General features: G+C 62.0%; 1 protein-coding gene across 2 annotated transcripts in view; it reads left to right on the plus strand.

Annotated features, from left to right (window-relative positions):
- The first annotated feature begins 10,089 nt into the window (after window positions 1-10,089).
- The window catches only part of AXIN1 (axin 1), a 52,197-nt gene continuing 41,672 nt past the window's right edge, over window positions 10,090-20,614 (plus strand). For both annotated transcript variants that reach the window (XM_080831138.1, XM_080831139.1), the window contains exons 1-2: window positions 10,090-10,175; window positions 13,915-14,860. In XM_080831138.1, coding sequence (XP_080687264.1) covers window positions 13,998-14,860 — 863 coding nt within the window. In that variant the 5' untranslated portion in view covers window positions 10,090-10,175; window positions 13,915-13,997. The remainder of the gene's footprint in view (window positions 10,176-13,914; window positions 14,861-20,614) is intronic.

Here is a 20,614-nt window from a genome sequence, read left to right on the forward strand (position 1 = left end):
GGGCTGGACCCTCCAGCAACTCCAACTCCAGCGGACCCAGACCTAGGTCCCCACCCACACCTTGTCCCTGGACAAGACCTGTCCGCTGGTGGTGTCCAGCATGGGGTGGGGGAGGCCCTTGAAGCTGGGGGCTCACTTGTGACTGAGCAAGTTGGGCTGAGGCCAAGCCAGTATGGAGAAGTCTGGGGCCAGGGGCCTGGGCTGGCCGAGCAGCTTCGGGGCCATGTAGCTCTGGGCCCCACCTGGCCCCGCCTGAGCCCATTTCCCTTGGACGTACAACCACTACGGACCCGTATTCCAGATTCCGTTTCCCGGGTCCCTCTGACCTCGGCAGCGGCTTCCTCAGCAGCCCCCGGGCACCTGCTGTCACGGCCTCTTCCCAAAGACCTGGGGCTCACAAGTCCTCACAGGCCTGTGACTGTTGCTCACTTGTTTTCTCCAGCAAGCGTGGGCTGGACGTGGTCCAGGAAGTGGGATGTGGCCTCCCAGGCCTCTCAGGTAGATGTCTCGTGGGGGCCTCGATGGTGTTTGTGCTGAACCGAGGATGTGTGGACTGTCTCAAGACGGGGGTGGGTTGGCTCCGGGGTGGTCAGTCCTCAGGGAGATGCTGTGTTGAACCCTTGATGAGAAGCACTGGTCTTGAGACATCCAGGAAACCCTTACAAAGGGGCTGGTCGCAGACAGACCCGGGGGTCCAGGCCAAGGGAAGAGCAGGTACAAAGCCACGGGTGTGCGGTCAGTTTCCGCCGGGTTGGGGAGTGCTTGGTGTGACTGAGGTTCCAGAGTCCCGCCGGGTTGGGGACACAGGGCCTGTGAAGCAACAGGGCTGGCCAGGCTGGGGCCTCTGAAGGCTCTTAAGAGGGGACAGGGTGAGCCTGTCTTTGTGTTCACTAGGTTGGTGAGAGTGGAGGAGGGGTTGGCAGGCAGAGAAAAAGCTGGCAGGCCCTTTGGGGGTCTCAGGTGGATTGAGAGCTTGGCTCTGTGTCCCTGAGTATGATGAGTTCCCCCTGCCCTTTCTCCCACTGCCCTCACCCATTATTTTCTCACTGGATGGCCTGGCCTTCAGCCCCTGGGGCAAACCTGACCTGAAATCCTCCTTGAAGTGCAGGCTGCAAAGACATTGTTCCTGCTTCCAGCAGGTGGTCAGGCAAGACACAGAGTGGGCTGGGACATGTTCCGAGAGGGACCTGGGCCCTTCACACTGGATGTACATGAAACACACACACATGCGCGCACACACACATGCACGCACACACACTCAACAGCTGGTGCAGGAACAGGGTCCCGCAATGCCTGACCCTACACTCGGAGGGGACCCAGTGTGTGGGCCCACGGCGGACTGCCTGCTCCCTCGGCAGTCAGGAGTGGCTCAGGGGGTGGCGGTGTCTAAAGGGGCTGGTTGCCATGGCTACCATAGGGTTCTGAGGCCGTCATCTGGTCCCTGCCTCAGCCAATCGGCGGTGGGAGCCCGAGCTGCAGCCCAGAGTCACACTTCTTCCTCCCAGCCACACAGTGGCCAAGAGCAGGGACCCGCGTCCTGGAGTGACTGAAAGTGCTCAGACCGACGGCCAAGCCCATCATGGCGGACCGCGGGATGGTGGGGCGTGAGCAGGCACACGGAGCCAGGCAGGTGAGGTAAGCCGGGTGGGCGGACAGATGGACAGACGAGCGGGCGGACAGGTGGATGTGCTCCCTGCTGCCCATTGTTCTTAAGGCTGGGGCCCTGCCCTCAGCCCCCCTGCCCTCTGCGCCCTCCTGCGCGCGCTCGCACCCATGTCCGCACCCGACCCTCAGCCCGGGACCCTCTCCCCAGACGGCCCAAACAAGGGTCACGGGGAGAGAGACAAAGGGAGCCGCACGAGGCAGGATGAATCCCACCGCACCGTCGGTCCCGAAAATCGTGCTCCCGCGTCTTTCACTCACATTTCCCGTGGAGGCGGCATCAAAGACCCCCGGCCGGCCAGGCGCCCGGCGAGCTGGCCACCTGGCCCCCGGCCCGGCCCCGCGCGCAGGCCTGGGCCACAAGCCATGTCAAGTCAGGGCCGTTTAGGGAGTATTTTTTTTTAAAGGCAAGAAAAATGCGAGAAAGGAAAAAAATGTCCACCTGTACCGGGGAGCGGCCAGACCGAGACCGACCAGAGGTGCCAAATCCCGTTACTCGGGGCGTTAGCGGACAGGCCCGAAGAGCCGGCTGCGATGAGGGGCTTGTAAATGGAGTGTCCTTTGGAGATCAAAGGGGACATGCTTGTGTGTGTGTGTGTGTGTGTGTCCGTGTGTGCGCGTGCACGCGTGTGCAGGAACGTGCACCGCAGGGCGGCACCAGTGGGCCGTGTGCTGCAGCGTGGTGGAGAAGCCTGGCGTGTCACCCACCTGCCACGGCCGCCCTCCGTGTCGCACCTGTCCTTGCTGCTGCGTGCCAGTGTGGGTGTGCCCGCGGGGGGCCGCTGAGCGTAGCCAGGCCCCATCCCCACTGCCCGCGCCTGGCCTTGGGCACCGGGCCCTCGGGAAGGCGGTCCCGGCTGGGCCTTTTCCCCCCACCCGGGTCTCTTCTACCCTCCCCTACAATCTGGTGTTGCCCTGAAGTTTGGCCCAGATGGGCCTGCCAAGAGCACAGGCCTGGCCACGGGCAGAATGGAGGGTGAGGACAGGCAGCCCCGCCGGCCCTCATCACCCCGACCGCTGTCCCGTTGCCCGCAGAGGCCGAGAGCTCCCAGATGGCCCGGCGAGCATGTCCCAAGGTTCAAAGCCTCTGTCGGCACGATTGTTGGGTTATTAGGTAAACTCTGGGAAGCAAATCTTTTAATCCACTGTGGCTAATCCAGTGCACTTTTGTTTGCCACGACAGATTCTGCAGCAACAAAGGGCCGGAGAGAGCCCGGCATACATAATCACGTACTTATACCGTGGCTGCAGCGGCTGCGAGGCTCCTAGGCAGCCAAGAGAGACATCTCTGGACAGCACAGTGGGGGGCAGGTGGCCGAGGGGCCGATCTGGTGGGTGTAGGCATGGGCACAGGCAAAGGCAGCCGGCCGGCGTGGGATGACACCTCCCTGGCTCCCCATGACCGAGTCTCCTAGCCACCAGGTCGAGGGGCTGCCTCTGGGCCCCGGGGCTGCACAGGCTCGGGAAGCTAAATGAGGTATGCCAAGCGGAAGGAGAACGAGAGCCGGCAGCCGACAGAGGGGCACTGAGCTCCCACACTGGGAGGGGCCTTCGGGGATGCGGCTGTCAGGTCAGGGATGGACGTTCCCAGTGAGGGAACAGCAAAGACAAAGGTGGAAGTTGGCCTCGTGTCGGGGTCGGTACAGCAGCAGGGCAGGCGCCCATAGACCAGAAGTCTTGGGAAGTGACCTGAGACCCAAGACCAGAAGAAGGGGAAGTGACCTGAGGCCACCCGGGAAGCTGGGCCTTTGGCTGCTGCTTTTCCAGGCAGAGCGAGGCCCCTCAGGGCCCTCCATGCAGGCACTTCCATTCCTGGGAAAATGGTGTTGGGATTGGGGGAGGCCAGCAGGCCCTTCCTTCTGTGACCTGGGCCCCTGCCAGTCATGGGCTCCCTGCTGAGCCTCAGGCTCCTTGATAGAAGGTGGCCCACAGGCCTCTGGGGCCAGGAGAGTTGGGTCAGGACCCTCACTTTGCAGAGGAGAGGTGCTGGCCTTGGCACATGTCCCCAGGGAGACAGGAACTGGGTCAGCCCTGGCTGCACCCCTATATCCCTGAGCCTCCTCAGTTGGAGAGGTGCTGGGCTGGTGATGGGTGTGCTGCTCTCCCCTCCTCTCTCCCAGGCCTCTGTGGCTGGCAGGGGCCACCCAGACCTCATTCAAGTACTGTCCTCCAATCGCGAGCCTACTCACCCATCTCCTAGAAGCATCCCCAGGATCAGCATTCTCCAGAGACACAGCATGGGAAGATGTCCTGAGTGACAGGAAGCCCTTAGGACCCTGGGGTGAGGCCCAAGTTGGGATGGGTGTGGATGGCCCCCTGGGGCTCCAGGCCTGCTGCCGGGCCACCTCTGCTGCAGGGCTTTCTCGCCTAGGCAAGGGGAGAGCGTGGCAACCTGTGACCAGCCCTGAATGCGGCCGACTACGGCTGCTCGGAGCAGGGACAATCGCTACACGATGACGCGCAGCAGCGGGGGAGAAGGTGACAGTCACACCAGGTCTCCCCAGCACGGAGCTGGTCCTGGAGCTGCTTGTTTGAGGGAAAGCCCCGATCTCATCCTCTGTTGGCCCAGCTTGGCCTCGGGACGGGATCACTTCCCGGGGGTCTGCCTGAGGCACCTTGAGCCGAAGGGCTTAGAGAGAACTCCAACCGCCAGCCTGGAGGACACACCTGCCCCAAGGTGTGAAGGGGAAGAGGAGCCAAACACAGGAGGAAAGAGGCAGGGGGGCCTGCCTGATGTGTGGTCAGGACCCAGGGAGGCCCCAGCCTGGAGCGTCCACAGGGAGCTGGGCTGGCCCAGGAAGCTCGATTTGGCACCTTCTCACTGGTCCTGGGACCATCGTGGAGCAACACCACCCTTCCTGACTCTGCCCAACAGGTCAGCTCTGTCCTGTCCCCCAGCATCTCGCCCACCCGTCTTGCTTCCTGGGGTTACTGTGGAGCGATCCCTGAGACATGGTGCAGAGCCTCACGGTTCCCACGCAGTCACGACAGTCACGTGGGAGCAGAACTCATTCCTGAACGCGTAAAGGAGGCTACAGAACCCACCCCTACTTCTGCACTCCGACAATAACTAGTATTAATACTCTGGAATAGTTTCTTTTTTTTTTTTTTGTATTTTTGTATTCTTGACTTTATACATACGTTTTCTATATTCACGAGAACGGCCACCCGCTCTGGGTGGTCTCCTGGCTTCCTCCTTGGTGCCCTGTCTCAGGACCTGAGTGTGCTGTCTCTACATCCTTTTGGGGGCTTGGGATGGGGCACCAGCAACACCTGGCCCTCCCCGTTGGGCTCAGAACTGATGGAGAAAGGACACTCCGGGATGAGGAATGGAGCCTGGGGGCTGTGCTGATGGCCAGGAAGGGGGCTCGCCAGTGGGACCCAGGCTGCGCATCCAAAGCAGAGTCCACACCAAACTCGTCAGAACTGGATGCGCCTCGCTCCCGCTTGAGGGCCTTGCCCGCCCACCTGCTGCCGCCTCTCACCCCTGTAGACAGGGCAGAGGGGGAGGACATGGAGAGCCCAGAAGGGACTTAGCCTGAGACTCTGGTCCCCCTCCAGAAGCCCAAATCGGAATGTCCCTCCTGTCCTTCCCTCCCAGGAAGACAACAGGAAAGTGGCGCCCTTATCCCATCTCTGCCACTTATCCTCTGCCGCTGGTTCTCATCACTGCACCTCGGGACATGCTCGACGCACCTTTCACACTCTCCTTGGTGCATCTTGGATGATTTCTTGGAATCACGTTTTTTAAAAAAAGATTTTATTTATTTATTTGACACAGAGAGAGAGAGATCACAAGTAGGCAGAGAGGCAGGCAGAGAGAGGGGGGGAAGCAGGCTCCCTGCTGAGCAGAGAGCCCGAAGTGGGGCTTGATCCCAGGACCCTGAGATCATGACCTGAGCCGAAGGCAGAGGCTTTAACCCACTGAGCCACCCAGGCGCCCCCGGAATCACTTTTTAAAGGTGGTCTCCCTCAGCCCAGGGGATGAACAAGTTTAAGGCTTCAAAGTTCCCTTTATTTCAAAATGTTCGTTTTGTGTCTACGTCGAAGACAATAATTTCATTTCTGCTCTTAAGTTTTTCATGTAGTTCCTGGAAAGCCTGAACACATGTCCTCTACAGTTCATCCCAGCAAAGCCTCTAGTGGCAAACTTCATCACCCCCTTCACTGGGAGGGTGAAAAGAGGGTGCTCCGTCGAGGAACTCACCCGTTCTGAAGTGAGGCTCCTATGGCTTTTTGTCTGGTTTCCTATCTGGGGGGGCTGACAGAGTCCCTGCCAGGTCACCCCTGCTCCTTGCAGGCCCCACTTCTGGCCTCTCTGAGCTCCCTCCTCTGGTCTCCCCCTACTCCCACCCTGCTTGGACAACCAGTCCTCCATGCCCATAGTCGTAACCCACTCTAGCAGGGCTGCCGCATCTCCTCCAGGCCTTCTGATTCCCTTCCTGTCCCTGCAGGGCTGGGGCCCCAAGGAGCCAGGGGCCCCAGGGTCCTGTTCTGGTCCCAGGGCCTGGGGACACCTGCTGCCATGGGCCCGGAGGAGGATGGACATGGACACAAGCCTGGGAGCCTGGCCTGGCCACGGCAGCCGCTCTGCAGAACCAAGGCAAGCAATGGGGACCCACGTCTGGGGGTGGGGAGGCGACCTGACAGCCAGCGGCTGGGAGTTATTGCTGTCTCTCCAGTCCACCTAAGACTCCCACACCCCACACAGAGCCTGCTATCCCTGAAGGCCACGCACTGAATCTCATCTCCTCTAAGACGCCCAGGCTGAGCGGGGTTGGGAGGGGAGGAACAGCACTGTGGGGCCTGGGGCCCTCCCAGCTAGATGCTGGAGAGAGTGGCCCCTACTGGTGAGACCCTCGTGGGGCCAGTGTGGGTTCAGCGGTGTAGCTCCTCACCGACAGCGCCAGCCCCTGCCCAGCCTGCCTTGAGGCATGGTGATGGCCCTGGGTGGCCTGGGCCCTTAGTAGGCTGGGGATGCTTCCCTGGGGGCCCTCATCCTTCACTGCCCCCCATGCCTACAAAACCCTGGGTGTGGATGCTGTGTGGAGCCCTGAGAGAGGCAGGCTGGCATGCCTCCACACCTGCTCATCCCGGGCAGGCACCATCCCCCGGCGGCTGGCTGGGAGGTTGGTGGACGGCTCGTGGAGCCCCGAGCCAGGACTCCTGCACTGCTGTGATCATGAAAGCGAAGGGTGGGTAGTGAGGGCGAGTCGTGTCCAGGAGCTGACGTGGCGGCGGACACCCATCCCCTGGGGGCTGCTGGGAGCACTTCTTGAGGTGCCAGGCCCAGCACGGTCTGCGGAGCACAGGGTCTGGGTGGCCGCGAGATGGGGGGTGCCAGAAGCAATTCCTTGCGGGCAGTGACAAATGTCTGGTGCCCACACCCTTCCCTCAGGGAGGGGCCGGTGGTGGGTGGGCAACGTGGAGGCGGCTAGCGGGGCTTGCAGGGTGGGTAGGAGCTGCTACGGTGAGAGTCATGAGAGAAGCGCGGGGGGCACTGTGGTGGGCCTGCTCTCAGGCGGGCCAGTGCCAGCGTGCCCTGAAGGCCGTGGTAGGAAGGAGCGCCCTTAGCCAGACGCTGGCCGGTGCCTGGGAGAACAGAGCAGGCACGCCCAGCGGGGTAGAGCCCCAGGCCACAGCTCTCTGCAGGCGGGGGCTCCTGCCCAAGTGACAGCCGGCATTTACTGGAGGCCTGCTGCCTACTGTGTGCCCCGCTCTTGAGTCCAGACCTACTGGGGACGGAGGGACGGTGGAGCCCCAGCCCACCTTCTCATGGTCCGGGCCAGCCCGGGGTTGGGGGGGGGGGCCGCTGGCGGAGAGAGGGACCGGACGTTACCGGAGGCTCAGCTCCAAGTCAGCCTGGCTCTGCCCTGCAACCATGCGACTCTTGCACAGCTGCCTCCTTCAATGTTACGGGCGGCTGCTGGCGGTGCTACGGGGGGGTCCTCCCGTGGACGGCCGGCCCGGCAGGTCCCAAGCGAGGTCTCCAGTCCCTCTGGCCATTCCGCCCGCCCGTGCACATGCGGCTCCCTCCGAAGGGGTGGGAGGCCGGCTGGGTCCGGGCTGGGCCTGTTGGCGCCGACTTTGGGAGCCCGGGGCCGGTGGACAGCGGTGTAGGCCGCAGAAAGGGGCTGCAATGTGGCGTGCGCCTCGCAGTGCCTACATAAGGGGGCCGCCGGGCCGCTCGGTGCACCGGAACAGGTCTTCCTAGCGCCACAGACTCTCAGAGACCCTCGCAGGGCGTGTCTCGGCCCGCCACAGCCCAGGCGTACAGCTCAAGCCCCCGGAGCCGACCCCGGGTTCCTGCCCCGCCCCACGCCCAAGGCACTGCTCTGCATCTGCAGGTTGGCCACGCCCACTCCGCTGGCCCCGCCCCATGCTTGAGGCCCGCCTTGCCGTTCTTGGCTCCGCCTCCGCGCTCAGGGCCCACCCCTACGCCCTTCCTAGAGCTCGGGCTTCCCGTCTCGGCCCTGCCCCCTCTCTCGGCCCCGCCCCTCGCTCCCCGCCCCCTCTCGGCCCACCCCACGCTCCCTGCACGGCTCCTCCGCTCCGACCCCGCCCTACGTGCCGGGTGGCCCCGCCCCACGCTCTCGGCTTCGCCCTGCGTTCCCGGTCCCGCCCCACGTCTGGGTCCCACCCCCACGCTCCGAGCCCCGCCTCAGGCTCCGGGATCCGCTCCGCAACCCAGCCCCGCCCCAAGTCCCTGCCCCGCCTCACGCTCTCGCCCCGCCGCACGCCTAAGGTTGCGGTTCCGGTTCCGGCCCCGCCCCGCGGGCTCAGAAGCGCCTGCGTCCTGGCCGGGCCCCGCGCTCCAGGCCCCGCCCCACGTTCTCGGCCTCGCCCCCGCGCCCCGGGCCCCGCCCCACGTTCTCGGCCTCGTCCCCGCGCTCGGGGCCCCGCCCCACGTTCTCGGCCTCGCCCCGCGCTCGGGGCCCCGCCCCACGTTCTCGGCCTCGCCCCCGCGCCCCGGGCCCCGCCCCACGTTCTCGGCCTCGTCCCCGCGCTCGGGGCCCCGCCCCACGTTCTCGGCCTCGCCCCCGCGCCCCGGGCCCCGCCCCACGTTCTCGGCCTCGCCCCGCGCCCCGGGCCCCGCCCCACGTTCTCGGCCTCGTCCCCGCGCTCGGGGCCCCGCCCCACGTTCTCGGCCTCGCCCCCGCGCCCCGGGCCCCGCCCCACGTTCTCGGCCTCGCCCCGCGCCCCGGGCCCCGCCCCACGTTCTCGGCCTCGTCCCCACGCTCCAGGCCCCGCCCCACGTTCTCGGCCTCGCCCCCGCGCCCCGGGCCCCGCCCCACGTTCTCGGCCTCGCCCCCGCGCCCCGGGCCCCGCCCCACGTTCTCGGCCTCGCCCCGCGCCCCGGGCCCCGCCCCACGTTCTCGGCCTCGTCCCCACGCTCCAGGCCCCGCCCCACGTTCTCGGCCTCGCCCCCGCGCCCCGGGCCCCGCCCCACGTTCTCGGCCTCGTCCCCGCGCTCGGGGCCCCGCCCCACGTTCTCGGCCTCGCCCCGCGCCCCGGGCCCCGCCCCACGTTCTCGGCCTCGTCCCCACGCTCCAGGCCCCGCCCCACGTTCTCGGCCTCGCCCCGCGCCCCGGGCCCCGCCCCACGTTCTCGGCCTCGTCCCCACGCTCCAGGCCCCGCCCCACGTTCTCGGCCTCGCCCCCGCGCCCCGGGCCCCGCCCCACGTTCTCGGCCTCGTCCCCGCGCTCGGGGCCCCGCCCCACGTTCTCGGCCTCGCCCCGCGCCCCGGGCCCCGCCCCACGTTCTCGGCCTCGTCCCCACGCTCCAGGCCCCGCCCCACGTTCTCGGCCTCGCCCCCGCGCCCCGGGCCCCGCCCCACGTTCTCGGCCTCGTCCCCGCGCTCCGGGCCCCGCCCCACGTTCTCGGCCTCGCCCCGCGCCCCGGGCCCCGCCCCACGTTCTCGGCCTCGCCCCGCGCCCCGGGCCCCGCCCCGCGTTCTCGGCCGCGCCCCCACGCTCCGGGCCCCGCCCCACGTTCTCGGCCTCGCCCCCGCGCTCCGGGCCCCGCCCCACGTTCTCGGCCTCGCCCCCGCGCCCCGGGCCCCGCCCCGCGTTCTCGGCCGCGCCCCCACGCTCCGGGCCCCGCCCCGCGCTCCGGCCCCGCCCCGCGCTCCGGCCCCGCCCCCGCACTTCCGGGCGGCGCCGGCGGGGGCGCTCCGGCCTGGGCTTCGGCGCTCTGGGCTCGGGCTCCCCGCTCGGGGAAGCGATTGCGGCCGCCGCCGCCGCCGCCGCCGCCACAGGACCGGCCGGAGTCGGGCCGGAGCCGCGTCCCCCGGTGCGGGCGGGTGAGAGCGGACGGCCGGCCTCGGCGGCGCCCCCGCGGCCTGCCCCGCGCCCGCCTCCGGGCCGCCGCGCCGCCGCTGCGATGGGGGCCGCCCGGGGCCGCGCCCCCGCGCCGTCCCGCCGGCCGCGCCGCCGCTGAGCGCATGGGCCGCGCCGCGCCGCCCCGGGAGCCGGGCCGGGGCCCCGCCGCCGCCGCCGCCGCCGCCGCCGCGGGTGAGTAGCGCGGGCCGGGCGCGCGTTCCTGCGGGGCGCGGGCCTGTGCGGCCGCCCATTGTAGGCCGCGTAGGCCGGGAGGGCCGGGCGCGGGACCCGGAAGAGGGGCTCGGCGGGTGCGGGCTCCGGGGGCGTGCGGGGCGGCGCGGAGCGGGCGGTGCGGGCCGAGGGCTGAGCCAGCTGCGTGGGGCTGGGGGCCGTGAGGGCGGGCGTGCCGGAGCGGGGATGCGCGCTCGGGCAGGAGGCGGCGGGGCCGAGGGCGCGGGGCCGTGGGAACCCGGGGAAGTGCGGGCTTGGCTCCGGAAAGGGCAGCCCTTGCTCTGGGTGCGCGCACGAGTGCGAGGAGGACCCGGGAGCCCGAGAGGGTGTGGGGCGCTCTCCCTGGGGGAGGCCGGCACCACCCAAGCACGCCCGTGGGTCTGTGGGCCTGGGGCCCGTCTCGCGTGTGCGTGCGGCGCAGAGGGGTGCCGCGTGCGGGGATCTGGGGAGAGGCTGGGCAGCGGCGCATCCCTTCCCTGTCCCTGCAGCCGAAAGTGGGGATGAGGGAGCCTGGAACCCGAGGAGGGCGCTCCCCCGGAGGCGGAGACGGGGGCCCGAGCCTGGATCCGGGCTGCGCTTGGACCTGAGTGGCTCCGCTCTTCCAGGTCGACGCCTTGTGCCCCGCAGCTCTCCCTCGGCTGTGGGTCTGACCCACATGTTGGAATACAGGCCCCCGTGAAGCCGGAGCTGCAGGGCGGGGGCAAGGAAACTTCCAGCTCAGCGCCGGGGACAGTAGAGAAAACAAACAAACATCAGTTTTCCGGGGATTTTCCCCAGCCCACCCCCAAGCCCGTTGAGGAAGAGTTCTTGCCGTGTGTCTCAGCGGCCCCTTCTTGCTCGCACGTCCGTCCTCAGGCGTCCTGGGAGGATCCGCAGAGCACGCAGGGTCTAAACCTGACCTCCCGGGGGGCCTTATTTGAGTTTCGCTTTTGAGAACGTACATTCGGGGACAAGGACGGACAGACATACAGAATACAACGTTTCTGTGGGATTTGCAGGAGGTGTGGGGGTGTCCTGGGTTTCTGGAGTCAGAAGAGTGGGCGACGTTGGTCACTGAGAATTTAGATGGTGAAGGAATGGGTTCCACTGTAAAACCGTGGCCCTGGTCGTTTTAGAGTTTAGTTAAGGGACGGGAGAATGTCAGTCGTGCTCTGTGACTGCCACAGTCCACATAAATCAAGAGTTAAAAAGTTACGTTTGAGCAAAACGCGTGAACGTGTAACCACGTGTCGCATTGAGCTGGCTGCCATGGTACCCCAGGGGGTTTGCCCCAGCAGTGACTGCAGGAGATTTTAAATGCCTTATCAGGCTTGTAGAATACTTTTATGGAACCCTTTTATTGATGGTGGTTGCCGGCTGTTGGCCAGATTCAGTGCTTGTGGGCATTTGACTCTCCCTGAATTAACATTAACTGCTTTATGTGTGGTAGGTTCGTGTGTACGCTAAACGCTTGGTGGGCCTCCATGTGGGAACCCAGAGGCCGCAGGAGTTAGCGTGTTCCGATAGTGCCCGTAATCTGGAGAGGCGCTCCCGTGCTTCTGGGGACGGCAGAGGTTTTTCCATCACTTGACAGCCAAAAATAGATGTGAGTTATAAGAACTATGTCTTCTGGGCACTGAAAAATACTTTAAAATGATTAGGGGGACTTGGTCACACGTGAATTGAGGTGTCAGTTTTTAGAGGCAGCCCCGGTTTTGTAATAAAGGGCTAGATGGTGAGTTTCGTTGCAGTTCTTGTAGCTCCGTAGTTCAGCGTCTGTGAGGGGCTGATGTTTGGCATCTGTGACAATTGTCGTTTGCCTTCACGTCAATGAATGAAATGTTTATCGGTTGCAAGACCTCGTGCTAGGTGCTGGGGTCCCAGGAAGGTGTTTCATCAGGCTGCTACGGATAATTGATGCAGCAGAGAGCCGCGTCTTGAGAGCAGGTGACAGTGACTTGTCATTAACCTCCCGTTGGAACACAGTGACTCAGTTCTTTCTCGGGGCTGGTGAAGTAACGAGTGTCTCTGAGGGTAGGGCTCAGAGGGCCAGGCGTGGGCCCTCCTTCCTGGGAAGGCGCCCTGGACAAGGGGACATGAGATATCCGTGAGCTGGTGCGGCGCTAAGACACCACAGGTGCTCATTCATGTTGACAGGGCTCAAAGAAAGCGGCTTTGCAGTCGAAGTGGTCCCTGACGGCAGGGTGCCTCAGCCCACGGGCCTTGACCTTAGGAAGCAGCCTTTCCTGCAGAGATGACAGCCTACGCCGTAGTTTTCAGTAGAAGTCATCAGCTGCAGAAATGTCATTTGGGGCCCATTACTGGGACCGATTCTCTGTGTCTGGGTGCTTTTCGCTGCTGGCCGGTGCAGGGTGAGCAGTGTGAGCGTGCAGGTGTGAGAGCAGCTTACGTGCAGGCCCTGGCCAGAGTGTGGAGTGGTGTCCAGGGAGAGCTTCCCTTTGTGTTGGTCCCAGGTTTCAGGGCTTTGTTTTTGTCCCTCGGGCTTGTTCAGGGCTCCGGCGGTTGGACCTGACGTGCTTTTCTCCAGTGCGTTTCTAGTCAGACCACCTTGATCTTCGGTCCCGGCAGGCCGCCAGGCTGGGCAGTGTCGCTCCGCTCACGGGCTCTGTGAGCTCCTGTAGGGTCACCGGCAGCGAGGGCCGAGACCGTGAGAGTCCCGATCCAGGATAGCGTCCTTCACAGCTACGGCAGGCTTGTCGCAGCAGGGGCAGCAAAACCACCAGCCCCGCAGTCCTGACCCCGAAGAGCGCTGGTAGTTGGGTTTGAGCTTGCAGAGGTAGGTCTTGTGAGCCGTGCGCGTGCTTAGCTAAGCGGTATGACTGCGTTTGGGCTCCGGTTTTCTTCTCCCGGACCTTCTCCGTTCTTCAGATCGCCGGATTGCCGTTTGCCCCGAAGCACACTTTGTTTCTAAGTCTGGTCGGAGGCAGCATTCTGGCTGAAGCGTTTTTTAAGATTGTTCTCACTGGTGATGCGAGACGGCCGCTGTGTAGGAGGTGTCCTTTGGTCACCTGGTTGAAGGTGTTGAAGGTGGCCCGCGATTGTTTCTGTCGGTGTGTGCTGAGAGTTAAAGGAACAGCTCCTTGTGTGTTTGCACCTGTCAGGAGGCACACCGAGTGTGAAGTGACGGGGTAGTCAGAAAACGCAGGGGCTGTGGGCCTAGAGAGCGTGCGGAGCAGACATGACCACCTGCCTTGTGGTGTGTGATGGGCCTGCCTTTCCGTATCTGAGTATCACGGCAACCCTGCCGTGCAGGTAGGCGATCGCCCTCATGGTACGTGAGAGGACCCAGCTCTCATCCAGGCCTACGAAGCCGGGCGGCCTAGGAAGCACATTTCTTCTTCCAGTCCTCCTGCCTCCCGGGAAGCCGCAGGGAAGGACCGGCTGTGGCCGAGATGGGAGGTCCCCAGGCTGCTGGTCCCGGTGATGTTCTCACAGAAGGACACCTGAGGATAGTGGCCATCTCCCTGCTCTGGGCACTCATCTTTTAGATCCAGAGGCATTCCTGTAGTTGTAAAAGTTCCCAGAAATTGTTTTCATACAGCACAAACCTGCGACAAAAGATTGAAAACCTAGACTGAATTTCTGGCTTTGAGTTGGAGCGGGAGGGCATCGTTACGAATCTTGTCTTGAGAAAACCTCTGTGGTCATGTTTCCGTGGACCCACCTTTCCTAATCCTTGTCCTCTTAATGGTTTCAACAGGACAGATTGCTTCCCTGTGGAGCTGTAAGTACTGATGTATTAGGGTGCCGCGCTCATTGTTCCTTGACGCACAGAGTCCCAAAATGAATATCCAAGAACAGGGTTTCCCTTTGGACCTCGGAACAAGTTTCACCGAAGATGCCCCCCGACCCCCAGTGCCTGGTGAGGAGGGTGAACTGGTGCCCACAGACCCCAGGCCCATCAGCTACAGCTTCTGCTCCGGGAAAGGGGAGACTTCGGCGGCCACTCCGAGGCGCTCGGATCTGGACCTGGGGTACGAGCCTGAGGGCAGCGCCTCACCCACCCCGCCGTACTTGAAGTGGGCCGAGTCGCTGCACTCCTTACTGGACGATCAAGACGGGATAAACCTGTTTCGGACTTTCCTGAAGCAGGAGGACTGTGCCGACCTGCTGGATTTCTGGTTCGCCTGCAGCGGCTTCAGGAAGCTGGAGCCCTGTGACTCGAACGAGGAGAAGAGGCTGAAGCTGGCCAAAGCGATCTACCGCAAGTACATCCTCGACAACACCGGCATCGTGTCCCGGCAGACGAAGCCCGCGACCAAGAGCTTCATAAGAGACTGCATCGTGAAGCAGCTGATTGACCCTGCCATGTTTGACCAGGCCCAGACGGAGATCCAGTCCACCATGGAAGAGAACACCTACCCCTCTTTCCTCAAGTCCGATATTTATTTGGAATATACGAGGACCGGCTCGGAGAGCCCGAAGCTCTGTAGTGACCAGAGCTCTGGGTCCGGGACGGGGAAGGGCGTACCTGGATACCTGCCGACTCTGAACGAAGACGAGGAATGGAAGTGTGACCAGGACCCAGACGAAGACAGTGGCAGAGACCCCGCTCCCCCCGGCAGGCTCACACAGAAGCTGCTTCTGGAGACGGCCGCCCCGCGGGCCTCCTCAAGTAGACGGTACAGCGAAGGCAGAGAATTCAGGTGAGTCCGATGCAAGGCGTCCCTATCTGTGCTCACGTCCGAGGCCTGGAGGACTGGCGAGGGCAGAGTGTCGGGAAGGAGCGGTCTCGTCCCTCCGCCCCCAAGCGGCTGTGCTCCTGGGGCTGGGGTGGGTTGTGCTGTTCGTACTGCTTCGCGATACCTTCCTGTTTGTCGTGAAATGTTTGTACTGTCTGTGAGCTGAGGACCCTTGTGTTAAGAGCAGCCTAGGATACATGGCCTCGTGTATCACTGGGAGTGTTGGATGGAGGTCTCAGAAGTCCTGACGTCCCGATGTCCCGACATCTGTCCTTGCTTGCACAGGAGGGGGCCTTACTCCAGCCACGTCATTCTTGGGGCTGATACAGAGAGGAGCTGTGTCTGGTGACGGTTTTCTAAGACTCTTCCCGGAGGTTGGGAGGTGTCGGCCAGGAGGCTGCCGTGTGACAAATTGTCAGGGCCCTTGGCAGCCTGCCGAGGATGTAGCTCTAGGGGCGGACCTTCTGCTCTCTGCCGTGGGCGTGGGACGCACTGACAGCGCACCGTGCGCTGGACGCGTGCCGTGCTTGTGCGTCCGGTCTCGCTGCAGCTCGGGAGGCACCGGCGGGGCTGCCGGGGGTCGTTCCGCGTCGGCAGCCTGTGTCTTCTCTCTCTTTTCTCTGGGTCCTGGAGGTGTACTGGGCACGGGTCGGAGCCTCTGGCCGATGCTAGCAGGTGTTGGCGGGGCACTCCTCTCTTCCACGCATTTCCCTGTAGCTGCTCCTGGGGACATCGACCCGTGAAACTGTCAAAGCGGGGAATCCGTGTGACCCGCTGATTTAATCGGGAGTCAGAATCCTCTCTCCCCTCCTCTCCCGTGCTGTGATTAAAACCTGGATCGTTTCTTCAAGCTTACAGTGGTAGAGAAATTGGCTCCTTGCTAATAAACACAGAATAAAACATTTCTTTTCTTTTTTTTTTGTGAGATTTTTAAATTTATTTGACACAGAGCAGAACACAAGCAGGGGCAGAGGGAGAGGGAGAAGCACGCTTCCCATGAGCAGGGAGCCCACTGTGGGGCTCGACCCCAGGACCCCGGGATCATGACCCCAGCTGCTTAATGACAGAGCCATCCAGGCGCCCCATTTCTAAGATGGATTTATTTATTTATTTATTTATTTTAAAGATTTTTAAAAATTTACTTGACAGAGACACAGCAAAAGAGAAACGCAAGCAGGGGCAGAGGGAGAGGGAGAAGCAGGCTTCCCACCAAGCAGGGAGCCTGATGCGGGGCTTGATCCGAGGACCCTGAGATCATGACCTGAGCCGAAGGCAGATGTCTAACGACTAAGCCACCCAGGCGCCCCCGTTTCTAAGGTTTAAATATCATTTAAATGATTGAATGATTTAAATGTCACTTAAGTGATTCAGGGTACAGCATTTGTAGTAATTTTTGCTCATTGTCTTGAGCTAAAACACTATCAATATAGCAAACTTTTTAGGGCAGAACTTCCTCTAAATTATTATAAGTAAGGCTACTAACCGATAGTTTTATTTTACTTTAGTTTTTATTTTTTCTAAGATTGTATTTATTTGACAGAGAGGGAGAGAGCGAGAGCGAGCGTATGAGCAGGGGGAGTAGCGAGAAGAGGGAGCCCCAGGCTCCCTGTAGAGAGGGGAGTCCGTTGTGAGACTCGATCCTAGGACCCTGGGATCATGACCTGCACCGAAGGCAGTCGCTTAAGCAACTGGGGTCCCCGGGTGCCCCCTGACACAGGTTTTAAAACCCAGCCTAAAATGATTTAATTAGAAGTTTTAAGATGGGATTAAATTGGAGTCCTGGGCTTCAGGGAAGAAATTTTGAGCTCGATTCTGCTTGCTTGTTGCTTTCTGCCTGTCTTTTTGTCTGTTTTGTTTTGTTTTGTTTTGTTTTTTTGCTTTTAAGTAATTTCTACACCCAGTGAAGGGCTCGAGCATGGAACCCCAAGATTGAGTTGCACACGCGACCACCTGAGCTGGCCAGGGCTCAGGGTTTTAAACCTAAAATCAGAATTGGGCGGCTCCGTTGGTGGAGCATGCGACTCTTCCTCTCGGCGTCATGAGTTTGAGCCCCAGTTTGGGCAGAGAGATGACTTAAGGAAAAAAAAAATCCCGAGCCCCATCCTGCACTTTCTTCCGTTCTCAGTCCTCAGCAACAATTTTGGTTTTTCTTTCTTTGGTTTATTCTGTTTGTAATAAGTAAGTGTTGCTTTTAAGTTAATAGACTGTGTTGGCTTCCCTTGTTTAAGTGGGTTGAGCTGTAAGGACCGTGGCCCGTTTTAGTTCTGACCTGTCGTGCAGGGGCCGGCGGCAGAGGGAGGCCGGAGCTCCGGGTGTCTCACCCGCACTTGAACGTCATTCCGCACGAGGTTGCCTGTGGTCCTTCCGTGGGTGGAGGATCTCTGATGTCAGGGTCATCACTGACTAGCGCTGACGGGGCATGGCGTCCCACTCATTCCGCTTGTCCTCTGAGGGTGTGTGGTCAGGTTGCACTAGGCTGAAGTCACAGCAAGCCCCCCCCCCCCCGCCCCGGCTTAACCAGTGAAGGGGATTGGTTGACGGAGACCAGTGAAAAGTCCAGAGGCAGGGCCAGTTTCAGATGTGGTTTGATCTGGACTCCAGCCACTTTTCTTTTAAAGACTTCATTGTTTCAGAGCAGTTTTAGGTTATCAGCAAAAACGAGAGGAAGGTACAGAGGTTTCCCATCACCCCCACTCCCACACACACACAGCCTGGCCCATTATCAGTCCTCCTCACCAGAGCAGTACGTCTGTTAACAGCGGACAAGACTGCATCAACGGCATCACCACGCAACGCCTGCCGTCTCCGTCGGGGCTGGTGCCCGGCGCTGGGCGCTCTTGGGGGCCCGACAAAGGCGCGGAGACGTGGAACCACCATCGCAGTGTGGGACAGACTAGTTTCACTGTCCTGAAAAGTCTCTGCTCTGCCTTTTCCTCCCGTCCTTTCCCCCAACCCCAGGAAACTGCTTTTCCTTTTCTTTTCTTTGCCCGGCGTAGCTTTTGCCTTTTCCAGAGCGTTACGTAGCTGGAATCACACAGCCTTGGCCTTTTCCCGGTGGCTTCTTTCCCTTGGTGATAGCAGGTTCCTCCGTGTCTTCCCATGGCTCGCAGCGCCTTCCTTTTTGGCGCCGAGTGACAGCTCGTCGTGTGGCTGGACGACAGGGGGTTTATGCCCTTGCCTGCTGAAGGGCGGCGGAGTCGCTCCCAGGTTCTGGCAATCATTAATGAAGCGGCAGTAAACTTTGGTGGTGCAGGTTTTGTGTGGACAGAAGTTTTCGCCTCCTTTGGGTAAACACCATGGAGCGCGATTGCTGGGTCATCAGGTGAGAGCACATTTAGTTTTGTAAGAAACTGCCGCTTCTCTTCTTCTCTCTGCCTTCCCGTGGCCACTTTGGCTGGCAGGTTGGAGGTGGCTACTGTGGCGACCTTGGGCTCTGGGCTCCCTTGCTTCGTAAACAGACACTGCGCCCAGCATCTGAAGGTGGGCTTGCATTTGGCCGCGTGTGGCCAGGGGTGCTGTTGCCTCTGTCCTGACTGTTCCAGCAGCATCTCTGTGCAGGGCCCGGGATTGCGCTGCTGGCCTTTGCGTCAAGTAGGGCAAACCAGAAGGGACATGAGGGGCCCACGGCTCCCCAGGGGTGGACGTGGTCATCCAGAGGTGGGTTGGGGCGGAAGGTAAAGGGAAGAGGAGGGCAGGTGCTGCTGCTGCGAAGGGGGCCGGGAGCCGGACTGGGAATCTTCTTCTTGGGGGTGCACGTCCTTGGGCAGCGGGTGCCTCCCTTAAGCATTGATTCTGCTTGGGGAAGCGGGTCTGGAGGGCTGTTGTTTAGGGTCTCCTGAACCTGAGCCCTACGGTCCCATAGGTTCGACACCCTGGGGCTGCCCGGTTGTGCTCTCTGGTGTTGTTCAACCTCCCTAACCAGGCACGGCTGTTTCCCCGGAGGAGGCCTGAGTATCGGCCTTCATTTGGCCGCACGTGTGTGCACATGGTTGTTCTTCATACGGCCGACGCGTGTGGAAAGTTAAGTGAGCGTGATACTTAGGTCTCTGTCAAAGCTCAGAAAACACTCGTGCCCTTGGCCTTTTTTGGCCTTTATCCTGCCTACCTGGGGTCATTTTGCCCTGGGCCAAGGGATCCCAGAATGCCTTGCTCTCCATGTTTCTGTGCAAATTCTGTTCTCTGTGTCTCTGTGCAGATTTTTCTAGTCTCTATTGCCGTAGTTGGTGAACTTTGAACATAACTTTGGTTGGTTCCCACCCACTGTTTGAGCTGGCGTGAAGCGACGGAGGGTCCTCTGGTGATGGATGTGATTTGGCAGTAGGGCCCGGGGCTGTAAGATGTTAGCCGGCAGGCATGGGGGCACCTGGGTGTTTCCCCCGGCTCAGGTCCTGATCCCAGGGTCATGGGCTTGAGCCCCCGTTGTGTAGCGGGGTGCCTGCTTCTGCCTCTCCCTCTGCAACCCCCCCACTTGTGCATGAGCTCTCGCTCTCTCAGATAAATGAATAGAATCTTTTTTTTAAAAAGATGTTATGTATGTATTTGACAGAGAGCAAGAGCATAAGCAGGGGAGGCAGCAGAGGGAGAGGGAGCGGGGGACGCAGGCTTCCCACTGAGCAGGAAGCCCGATGCAGGATGCAGGGCTCGATGCGGGGCTCGACCCCAGGACCCTGGAACCATGACCCGCGCCGAAGGCGACACGTAATGACTGAGCCACCCCGGTGCCCCGTGAATAGACTCATTAAAAAGGAAAAAAAAAGTGTGGCCCGGCCCCCCAGGTGTGCTCTGGGACTATGTGGGAGGGCCGGTCTCCTGTTCTCCTGGCCCTGCTTGGTCACCTGCCCCAGCCCTCAGCTCTCCGCATCTGGCAGCCGCTGCTGGGTTTGACGATGGACATTCGCAGGTGCGTCCACGCGTCTTTACTGCCCTCACCCTTATCACTGGCTGAGAAGTTCCCCAAGGACAGGGTCTCAGATGTCTTCTTGTGTCTTCCTGGTGGGCCAGCCCAGTGAGGAGCTCCTGGTCAGGGCCGGTCCTCATGGTCACGGCCAGAGAGTAGATCACGGATGCCCTTCACAGAGGGAGCAGCTCAGCACGTACGGGGCCGACAGCCAGGGTGCCTGGGCGGCTCCGTCGGCGGAGCGTGCGACCCTTGACCCCGGGGCTGTACGTTTGAGCCCCACGCTGGGTGTGGAGAGGACTTAAACACCAAAAACTAAATACAGAAGTCGGGGGGGGGGGACAAGCAGCCCTCCCTCCCCAAGGTCCCTTCAGAGTTTGACTGAGGAAGTGTGCGGCCTGTTTGTCGGCTTCTCTGTATTTCTGGTAACGGCTTCAAAGGCCGAGAGAAGAAATGTAAAAAGAGGAAATGCCCCAGATACTCAGTTTCACATGGGAGGCAGAAAAGTGAGACTGGCCTCGGGTTTCTGACAGAGTTCAAGGGCGGGGGTGCGCCGCGGCTCTAGGCGGTGGCCGGGCCGTGGCGTGCACCTCCCGCACCGTGCGGCGGCGGCCGTGCGGCCCGTCTGCGTGGAGCTCCACGCGTGCTCTGCACTGTGCGAGCCGCGGGCCGCCTGGGGTGGGGGCAGCTCATTGTTAAAGTCCGGTTCTCCCTGAGGTCCTTCCCGCTGGCTCTGTGGTACCGCTTGTCGTTCCTCTCGGTGAGGGGCCGGACGCCGGGGGAGCGCACGGCCCCGTTGCCTTCCCTTGTCCTCTTCTGGA

Source organism: Martes martes (assembly GCF_963455335.1).
Source record: "Martes martes genome assembly, chromosome: 18".
Classification (NCBI taxonomy): domain Eukaryota; kingdom Metazoa; phylum Chordata; class Mammalia; order Carnivora; family Mustelidae; genus Martes; species Martes martes.